Below are 11,625 nucleotides of genomic sequence, written 5' to 3'. Positions count from 1 at the left end.
AAGAACCCATTATTAATGGGTTCTTAATGGGTCACCCGATAATGATCAGATTAGTTATCGTATTAACTCAAAACTCGTTATTTTCATGTCGTTTTTGTGTCGTGTCACCTTGTCGTGTAAGAAACTGCTGGGTCTAAGAAAAATACACTTGTGAAAAGTGCAAAATGAGATTTTTGGAGTGCTAATAACATTTTTCATTTGAAAAGCAAATTATGTGTCACCATTAGAAAATAAGCATGTTATTCTATACTTAAGTAAATATCCACGTCATTTGGTTGACAAATTTAGTTTAAAAAATTTGATCTTCCTAGCATTATCATTATTAAAAAGAAGGGTAATGCTAAATAGACTAATGATTATTTTTTGAGATTATTACTTAAGTGTTGAGTGCTATTAACATGCTTATTTTTCATTAGTCATTTAGTTTAAAAATTTGGACTTCCTAACATTACCCTTAAAAAGAAAGCACCATTGTATTCCTTTCATTTGGTTCTTCCTTATACATCTAGGTTTGTGTGTTTAACATTTTTTTTTATCATGATGAAATACCACCACATATATCATGATTGTAGTCGACACATTTTGTGGAACAAATTTGGATCCTGGTCGGATCATCTTTGTAAGAATCTCGAGGATCCGTGAATCATGTTCGTTCATTGTATATCATGGGGTCAGAAGTTATTTTAAATTTTTTTTATTTAAAATTAAACACAAACAGTACCTAATAAAAATTGATTGCACGATGTACGATGAACGAACACGATTTACGAATTCTTAGAGTTCTCACAAAGAAGATCTAGAGAAGATCCTGTTGGGTGTTCGAACTCCAAACGCTTTTCGAAACTTCTTGTTGTGGGGGGAGGGGGGGTTTGGTGTACTTGCAAAAATCACTCTAGACAGCTCAACTCAGTTATCGTAGAACCGGATCCCCTCCGGACCTAATAAAACTGAGCTTGCTGAGCAAGGGGTTTGGACAGTTGAAATTTGACCTAACGGCTACAAATAGGATGCCCTCTAAAAGTTATAATAATTATATTCGTTGAATCAAATTTCAACGACCCAGATCCCTTACTCAATAGGCTTAGTATATTTGCATCTGGAGGAAATCCAATTCTGTATATAGGTCCTCTACTGTATCGTGTGAATCGTTGACCTTCTTCCGTTGACCTGATTCCATTTATGTGGTAACTAAATAGTTCGGGTGCAAGTCCCATTTCCGGAACTTGCGTCCCTCTTTGCGTCATGGAAAAGTTCATGAACCGCACCTTTCACATGTCACTAAATTACGCACCCCAATACTTGTGCGCCATGCACGAGTGACGAGTTGGTGAAATGGTTGCTCTTTCTGCACAACATGCATTGGGTGGGTAGTTTGGTTACTCAGGCTTAAATCTTCTCGTAACTTTTTATCTGTTTTTTTTTTTTTTTTTTTGAAAAAACAAAGTCACCCGCTAGCAACTTCGTCATTGCATTCCATCCTTTTGGACGTCAAAAAGACTTACATAGACATTTCGGTCTCCCCTTGACCAAACTCAAGACGTGCCGTATGAAATATAGACCTAAAATTCGTTTTAACCATTGAGGCATTGCATGGTGGTTAAATCTTCTCGTAACCTAACCCTATCCTAATCCCATTTTACAACACCGTTCTTACAAGTACCAAATATTTTGGCCCCTACAAACATCAAGTTATATTGTATCCCTAAAAAGATTTGAGCATCCAACTCGGTCAATCTTCGAAAGGTTCAATCAAAATCTGATAACAACTCTACATAGACGTGTCCTGTAATAACTAAAAGAATAAAGACATAAAAACAGAGGAAGTAGCACCACACGCTCTTCCAAAAGAACAAAAGAATCAAGCGAAAGCTACCATAGTCCATTTCCGAAGACACCTGAACAATTGTTCAGGCACTTCAACATCTCAACTGACCTGGGCTCCGTCAATCAGTTTTCACGGCAGTTGATAATGTTGGTAAGGACAATGTCCAGCCTTTATAAAATCCAGGTGTCTATTGGGGCTTCATCTGAATTTAAAGCTATATTTCCTTATTTCATAGAGTGAACAAACCACCCATTAAAGCCAGGAATCTTGGACAAACTGTATATGAAGCCCTGGCGAAAGTCAGCATCAATTGTCATTCCATTCTTCCTCCCTCTAGTCTACACAGCAAAACCACTAGCAGTTGAGAAACGTCCACCACCTGAACAACTTCTGCCATTTTATATCTGGACGTGACCAGAACGGGGCAAGTTTAGATCTATCTAATGGACAATGGTGAAAGAATGGTTTAATTTTCTTCTTCCTTGCCCATGATGGAATGGGATGGTGCCATCCTAGGAGATACGATCTAGTACAATTCTGGTCTTCTTAAGCAAATTTCCTCAGAAGGTGAGCCGTTCTCTTCTTCATGCTTCAATAGTTCTCCGTTCCCATTACAAAGTCGTGCGGATAATGAAGGCGACACAGGTATATAACTACCTGCGTTTAAGAGAGTAAAGTGGTTAGGAAATATATCATACGAGATAACAGAAAAAATAAAAATAAATAGCAGATTGGTCTTATACCTCGAAAAGACGAGCTCTATCAAACTCTCTCGTCGAATGCAATACGATGGTTCCACATAATACAACAATAAATCCACATATTTCTGATATGATGGCAGCCCCACTTTGGTCATCCCAATCCTAAGATCATAAATTGTAGCATGTAATTACAATCATCAACTAAATATGCAATTAATAACCTGTTGTTTTAGAAGAACAAATAGTATTCTGCTAGACTGTTTCTTTTTTATTCACAGTGTAGATATGAGTCACAGTTCAGCAGTAAAAAACCGAGTATCTAAATTAGGATCCTGATATAGGGTATTTTGAAGTATAGACAGTAGCGCACTGCTGTTGTACTCTTTAGCAGGTTTTCTATTAAGTCCCTTGCCGATCCCAATCCATTCAAAAAACGACATTTTTTTTCACGTCAACTAACATCATGAACTTGTATTAGGTTCACAAAAAGCATGGGTTTTTAATTGGGGGTGGTAATCTTTGCTTGACTCCGGTTGAAATATTACTACTCCACTCAAGGCTGAGCTTGAGCTACTTTTCAGAGTATGCTTTTAAGTCACATTCCCGATTCATGCCTTCTGTTAAACATCAATCATATTAACAACAATGCAACTTGGAACTGATGCTATAGACTTGGCAAAGAGGTATAACACCATCACTTAACAATACCTTAAACATTATGACACTGGCAATGATTGCCAGCGTGGTAAACATGACGTAATAAATAGGGGACACGACTGCAGTGTTGAATGTGTCAAGTGCCTGAAAATTCAGAGTTGAGTTGTTAAGTATAAAATACAAAGACAAAGGCTGCCTGTAATTCTTCTAAATAGAAGACTCCCATAAATCAGACTACGATTGCCCATATCTAACATATTCACAATGTAATAGAATTTCTAACCTTATTCAGATAATTCATTTGGGTGATGACACATGTAGCTACAACCAACATAAAAAACCACGTCTCTGGATAGATTAACTGATTCTTCCCCTCAAAAGTTAACTTCAGAGCAGTTCCTAGGGCTTTAACACTCATCACCTGCAAAATCATGAAAAGTAATAAATATATATTACATGAGATGCAGATATAATGAAAACTGAAAGGAAATAATTGCATTACAAGAATTCAATAAAAGCAGACTCGGTGCAGAGGGACTCAAGAACGAAGTGCTAACAGACATTCATCTTCATAAAACCAAGGAATCAGATTGACCAATATCATTATGTATCAATAACCCACCCAGGCTCCACCTTTATGGTTTTTTTTATATAAACATCTGTTCCCTTAGGATGAATATGAGCATGAAGATATTACATATTAATATTAAAACAATTTAAACGCATGCCACGTATGAACTTTGTGCCTAAATTTTAAAATTTTAAACGCTTACATCCCTATCAACCATGGTTGTTTAAGTACAGTAAGACAGGAATAAGAGGAGCTCAGTGCAATAATTAGTTTCATATTTTCCTTTTTGGTGTAGAACACCACAGTTTGATATGAGAGGCACTCAATACAGTAAGGCAGAAAAGAACTACGACTATCAGAAATTCAAGCGTTTTACCGAGAGAGAACCCATCAATGAACAAATGCCCGTGAAAACTAGCACATTCGTGTGCCCACATTGTGGCACAAAATGGAAGACCAGTATGAAAACCAGAACAATCACTGAACCCACATAAAGCAAGAAAGCTGAAATAGAAAGTACACATTGTTAATTTTCATTGAACGGTCATATAATTCAAAAGAACAAAGAGATAAAGAAATTAAAATAAAGTGAATGAGCCTAAATCAAACCTGGTTGAGTTGCCATGCTCCATATTTCAAGAACTGAAGTGATAGAATGTTCCTGTGGCGCATGGATAACAATTATGACTGACCCGGAAATGCACATTACACAGCCCAAAACTCCAAGGCGGTGCAGCCTCTCCTTCAAGATAAAATGCGCAAGCACAGCACTACATCATCCCATTCAAAAATTTTAAAACATTATTAGTAATTCTTAACATCACCATAGCCATAGGACATGATAAAAGTATATAGGAGTAACCAATCCAAGCACGGACAAAACAAATATATAACCAGTTACCTGACAATTATACTTAACGCACCGAGAGGGGTAACAAGAACAGCTGGAGCAAATGCATATGCAACGAAGTTTGCAATCTCTCCAACGATCACTATATCAAAAATCATAAATCAAGACGGATTCTGTGAGCCATCAGTGGAATTTAAACGAACAAAATGAATCTCAAAGCGCTGACATAGTGACATTGGATACCATCAATAGCTAAAATCAAACAGAAACGAAACTTCCACGGTGAAGGAGAATTATTGCCATTGAAAAGCACTTGAACTCAATAGCAAAATGAAACGTGGATGATGATAAAAGACCAAACAATCATAATTTAGGATCCACGTCAACGATAAGAACAATAACTATAAAGTTTCATTTGACAACAATTTGCAAAGAATGCGTTGGCTTCTGAAAGATCAAAACATAGAACAAAAAAAAATGAAAAAACAGACATGAAAACTTACTGGTAATAAATCCCACCCACCACAGAGGCTCCAAGAGGTAAGAATACCCGCCATACCCTACAAAAATCAATGAACACCCATTTCAGAAAATCAAAATCCGTGATAGAAAAACCGAAATTTGAAGGAAAAATCGAAATAAATAAATAAATAAATCACCAGCTCTGACTCCAGAAGCAGCTGCGGCTTTTCTAAGGCCTTTCTTCTTGATAATAAAGCTTGCCCCGATGAAGCCACTTGAAAGCAAAGCCAGAAGAACGCCTTTAAGATTGTCTTTGGAGAAACCCATGTCGAATCTTTGTCTCTTTTTCTGAAAATTTCCTTAATTTCCTCATGGGATCATACAACCGGTCAAACGCTCTGGGAAATCATCCTCGTTGGCAGAGCTTTGTGAATATGCTCGTTTTTCCCGTCTGGGGGATGTGGGGACGGACAGCCACGGTGTTAAGCAGAGCTAATTAATTTGCCTTCTCCATTTTTATCTTCTGTACCATTTTTTAATGGCTTATCAAATTCATCAATTTATATAATTAATCTGCCTAATTCATTTGGTGAACGGCATCTCCATTTGAAGACCACTTAATTCGAAACACGTGTTGAACAGAAAAAAAAAAATCAAAACAAGTGTCTATAATAATGATAGGCTTAAGTGTCAAAATGGTCCATGTATTATAGTCAGCGGTATGTTATCCACACATCATTTTTTACTTCTCATACATCTCTAGTTAATTTCTATCATTTGATCTTTTTCAATTTCTCCTATCCTAAGGCTGAAAATTAAAAGGGTGCGTGAGAAGTAAAAAAGGATGAGTGGATAGAACATCCCTTGTAGCTATTTGGCTATAGGCTTGTCAATTTCTAATACGACACGTTAACCCGACATAAAATGACACGAAATTAACAGGTTTTCGAGTTGACATAATATCGAATTGAATTGTTATCGGGTAGCCCGATAAGCATCTGTTAAGATAATAGGTCGATTCAAGTATACACATGGATAACCCATTGCATGATTAAAAAAATATTAATTTAATAATTTTATACTACTAAAAAAATTACTCTAATTAATAGAAGTAGGATTTAGTCTCACTTTTGTGAGATTAAATCCCTACCGTTAAATATATATATATATATATATATATTAAATCTGGAAAATTGATGACCGTTGAATCAGTTGAGATTTAATCTCGGTCGTCCAATGGTTCTCTTAACCCTAAAGACTAAATCAAACTCTCTCGTTTATTCTCAATGTCGAAGGCTCAAATTAAAGCAACCACTTTCTTTATCTCTCTCGAATTGAACTTTTGAATCTCAGTCTCGAACCTCAACTTCGGCCAACCATGAGTCCATGACCACCCTCTCCAATCTCCCTCCACCACACTGATTGGCTCCGAGCTTGTGGTAACCTTTTCTTTTTGTTGCTATTTTTTCTAAATGTATTTTGTTTTAACTTCTGAGAAAGGCTTCACAACCTTGAAATGAAAAACTCCTTTATTTTACATATCCTTGCACATTGGATATGCACATTTGATATTTTGTAGTAGACTAGTAGTGTATTGATGCTTTTTTTTTTTTATTAGGCTCTTATTTGGAGTATGTAGATGTAGTACTTACGACAAATGTGTTTTTTATGTTTTAAAGTAATATTTATGCGGCAAAGTGGTATGTGTAATTTAGAAAAAAAATATTTTTCTTAACATGTCATAATGGGTCAGGTCATTTTGCCTGTTAGGTAAAGTAAACCGACCTGTTAAGAACCTTTTACGATAATGGGTGTGACGCAACATGACCCATTAAGATAACAGGTGTTACACAAAAACGAAACGAACACAGCAACACACGACTTGCTTGCTAGTCCTACATTTGGCCAATTTAGTTCTGTGTTTTTAAATTGATCAACTTAGTCCTCTTGTTTATCTCTATTAGCTAATTAATAAATTTTCATTTAATTTCTATTAAAAAATTCATAAAAATATTACGGCCTATAGAAAAATATGTTTTCAATTAAAATAGGAAGAAATAAAATGAAAAATGATTTTTTTTTATTTTTTTATTTTTGAAGCCCACCCTTTCCACCTTGTCCTTGACTCAACCCCCAACCTTAGTCACATGTGCTTGCAACTTGAAGAACACATCTCTAGATTTACCTCAACCCTACCTATCATCGTCCTAAGAAAATTAACCACTACCACTTTGCCTTCGATTGGGTAATCGAGTAACATATCACAATTGAGACAACCATATATTACTCTTTCTCTGTATTTAAATTTAAATTCACATAAAAATGCATATAAATGAGAAATTACATTTGTTTTTAACAAACGATAGTGTACACTAAGGGTGTGGGAAGTTGGGAGATGTGACATCCTACATCGCCCAGGGGAGTGATCCTTATATGTATATTCTCATCCCTACCTAGCACGAGGCCTTTTGGGAGCTCACTGGCTTCGGGTTCCGTAGGAACTTCGAAGTTAAGCGAGATGGGGGCTAGAGTAATCTTATGATGGGTGACTCACCGGGAAGTTGCTTGTGAGTTCCCAAAAACAAAACCGTGAGGGTGTGCTGGGGGCGCGAAGTGGACAATATCGTGCTACAGTGGAGTCGGGCCTGGGAACTGGTCCTGCCCGGGCCGGGATGTGACAATTTGGTATCAGAGCCTAACCTTGGCCGCGTGTGTGCCGACGAGGACGTCGGGCCCCTAAGGGGGGTGGATTGTGACATCCCACATCGCCCAAGGGAGTGATCCTTATATGTATATTCTCATCCCTACCTAGCACGAGGCCTTTTGGGAGCTCACTGGCTTCGGGTTCCGTAGGAACTTTGGAGTTAAGCGAGATGGGGGCTAGAGCAATCCCATGATGGGTGACCCACTGGGAAGTTGCTTGTGAGTTCCCAAAAACAAAACCGTGAGGGCGTGCTGGGGGCCCAAAGCGGACAATATCGTGCTACGGTGGAGTCGGGCCCGGGAAGTGGTCCCGCCCGGGCCGGGATGTGACAATTTGGTATCAGAGCCTAACCCTGACCGCGTGTGTGCTGACGAGGACGTCGGGCCCCTAAGGGGGGTGGATTGTGACATCCCACATCGCCCAGGGGAGTGATCCTTATATGTATATTCTCATCCCTACCTAGCACGAGGCCTTTTGGGAGCTCACTGGCTTCGGGTTCCGTAGGAACTTCGAAGTTAAGCGAGATGGGGGCTAGAGCAATCCCTTGATGGGTGACCCACTGGGAAGTTGCTTATGAGTTCCCAAAAACAAAACCGTGAGGGCGTGCTGGGGGCCCAAAGCGGACAATATCGTGCTACGGTGGAGTCGAGCCTGGGAAGTGGTCCCGTCCGGGCAGGGATGTGACAAGAGAAGAGTATTTTTATATTAATTTTTAAATTTATTTCATTTTTAAATATTTTAAATTAAATATATAATTTTATAAATAGTTTACATAATTCATGGACTTTTTAATAGAGATTAGATGAAATGTTCTTAATTGGCAGACGGAAGTAAACAAGAGGACTAAATTGGCAAATGACTATAACACAAGAAGCATTTTGACAATTAAGCCATAATTATATTATTTGTTTGACACTTGCCATTTTCGTATAGATATCAATCAATTATAAAATTAAAATTAAAATTAAAATTCTAGACCATTCGACGATGTAATCTCTTTTTTGTTTATTAACCATATCAAATGTAATAAGTTCACAATTATTAATATTTTTTTTTCTAATACCATTGTGTTACAAAGAAAGAAAATTATCATTAGATCGTAACTACTATTAGAGCAACTCCAGCGTTGGAGCCCTCCCCCTGGATTTGGCACGCCTTTTTCGGGGTCCCGGGAGCTCAAAATGACATCAATGTCCTTGCCCAATCCCCAGTGTTCAACGATGTCCTGCAAGGAAAGGCACCAAAAGTTACGTATGAGGTCAACGGACGTATGTACGACGGGCCATACTACCTAGCTGACGGCATATACCCGCGCTGGTCAACATTTGTCAAAACAGTGCCACGTCCGCAGAGTGCAAAGGAAAAACACTTTGCAAGCTGTCAAGAGGGGTGCAGGAAGGATGTGGAGCATTGTTTTGGTATCCTCCAAGCTCGCTGGGCGATCGTCAGGGGTGCTGCCAGATTGTTTGATGTGGAGTCGCTTCGATCCATCATGATGACGTGCATCATTCTTCACAACATGATTGTGGAAGATGAGTACGATTATGAAGCTGTTGATGAATATGAGCCAGACCCGATGAACAATTCAAGAACACGTATATATTGTGCTCATGACGCCACCGATGAGCCCGTGCAACATGAGCCATTACAAAGGGATGGACGTTACAATGAAATGCTCATTCAACGATATACTGCATTTCAAAGGCAAGACAAGCACAATGCCCGACAAATTGACTTGATAGAGCACCAGTGGGCATTGAAACAAGCTGAAGATAATTATTAAGTTCATTTAGTGTGTTTTTTTTTAATTTGGTATGTTTATGTTATTTTATTTGGTGTGTTTTATTATTTGGTATGTTTATGTACTTTTTTTATGTTTATGTTTATGTAATTCTTAGTATATGTAATTCTTAGTATGTTTATGTTTATGTTTATGTAATTCTTAGTATATGTAATTCTTTAGTATGTTTATGTTTATGTTTAATATTAGAAAGCCAGATGAGTATTTATGTTTGGCTTTTAGTGTATGTTCAAATTGCTTGCAACCTTAAAATTGTGATTGTGCATAATTCTCATCTTAATTAGTTACACTCTTTATTTTATCATGGCTTTGATGTAAGTAGTAGACGCTATGTTCACATATGTACATCATTAAAGAGAATGGCACCATCATACAAGTAGACTTTATGTTTTTTTCTTCAAAATAAAAAAAGTAGACTTTATGTTTTTGCATGTATATATTGTTCATCTTTTGTTTTGGATTAATGTATCAAAAATCATACCATTATGTAATTCTTAGTATATCTAATTCTTAGTATGTTTATGTTTATGTTTATGTTTATGTAATTCTTAGTATATGTAATTTTTTTATGTTTATGTTTATACAAGGACTTTTAATTATAACGATGGACTTTTAATTATTTTATACAAGGACTTTTAATTAGAACGATGGTCATGGTCATGGACTTTTAACAACATAAATAACTTACCAAATTAAATAACTTACCAAATTAATTCTTAGTATAAATAACTTACCAAATTAATTTGAATAAATATTCAAGAAATTGGAAACAACATAAATAATACAAACAATAAATAATAAATTACAACCCAAAGTGATTGGAAAATTATGGGCTCCGATTACAAAAAGTACTCTATTCATCATCACTTAACCAATTTGTGGTGTAGGATGATCTTCTCTTGCGGTGCTAGAACCACCTTGGCTTGCTATTGTTTCTCTTGCACGCCTCCTTCGCACCACGTCCGCTTTCTCTGACTTCCAAAAAAATTTAGAATTTGGAGACTTCCCTTCTAAAGACATTTTCATAATCTCACGATCTTGTTGAGCCCGTCTTTCTTCTCTAACATGTTCCCTTTCTTGCCTAAGTAGCTCTCTTTCTCTCTCATTAGCATAAAATTCTCTCTCAACAACTGCTGCTTTTGATGCCTCTCTAGCCTTATCAACCTCATCTTTCGCCAGTTCCCTCGCCAAAGTCAATTCACCTTGGCGAGTAAGTTCTTCCATGAACTTTGCATAATCGTTCTTCGAAGCACTCCCTTTTCTCTTTGAAGCCTTCTTACCTTGAGGCCTAATTGGAAAACGGGTCGAACCCGACGCTTGTTCAGGGAGGGGCGTTTCGGGCACTTCTTCTGCATCATCTTCATGAACATGATCGGGTGTAGAGTGTAGAGGGGTGCTGCATGTGCACTTCTGGACCGACTGGCATAACTCTAAATTTAGGACAATCTTTGACAATATTCCAACATTCCCACCGGTTGAATGATTTATTTTTGCTTTTGGTTTTGGCAGCGTACCAAGTTTGTGCTTGAAGTTCCTACACAATAAAAATAAGTAACAAATAAATAATACAAATAAATAATTATAATGAAAATAAGTAACAAATAGGGGCATTACAATTCATAAGTTAAAAATGGGATTACAAGATGATTTTAAAAAGAAACATTCAGTTCCATCAATCAACCCAAGTTTAAGTTTCATGCAAATGTATACCTAGCAAATATATATATATATATATATATATGTCATGTTAATCATAACATGGGGCTAGAGTTCCAAGTTTAGTAAATAATTTTAACCTTAAATATACACATTTTTTTTCTTAATGTAAGTGATATTATACATTAATTTTAATGAAAATAAGTAACAAATAAATAATACAAACAACATAATTATAATGTAACAAATAAATGTAACAAATAAGTAACAATAACATAATTATAATGTAACAAACAAATAAATAATACAAACAACATAATTATAATGTAACAAACAAGATAATTATAATGTAACAAATAAGTAACAATAAATAATAAATTTTGTACGTAACAAATAAA

General features: G+C 36.6%; 1 protein-coding gene across 1 annotated transcript; it reads right to left on the bottom strand.

Annotated features, from left to right (window-relative positions):
- Window positions 1–1,666: 1,666 nt before the first annotated feature.
- LOC103940033 (probable magnesium transporter NIPA6) lies at window positions 1,667–5,608 on the bottom strand. Its single transcript, XM_009350105.3, is given in 10 exon segments — window positions 1,667–2,482; window positions 2,569–2,583; window positions 2,586–2,688; window positions 3,235–3,327; window positions 3,467–3,604; window positions 4,131–4,258; window positions 4,364–4,524; window positions 4,656–4,746; window positions 5,108–5,164; window positions 5,264–5,608. Coding segments are annotated over 10 exon segments (1,047 nt in total). The 5' UTR covers window positions 5,394–5,608; the 3' UTR covers window positions 1,667–2,351.
- Window positions 5,609–11,625: the final 6,017 nt, after the last annotated feature.

This window comes from the organism of the source record quoted next, unplaced genomic scaffold (genome assembly GCF_019419815.1).
Source record: "Pyrus x bretschneideri cultivar Hongxiangsu unplaced genomic scaffold, Pyrus_bretschneideri_v1 Contig31, whole genome shotgun sequence".
NCBI lineage: Eukaryota > Viridiplantae > Streptophyta > Magnoliopsida > Rosales > Rosaceae > Pyrus > Pyrus x bretschneideri.
This window is presented reverse-complemented; position numbering and strand designations above follow the sequence as displayed.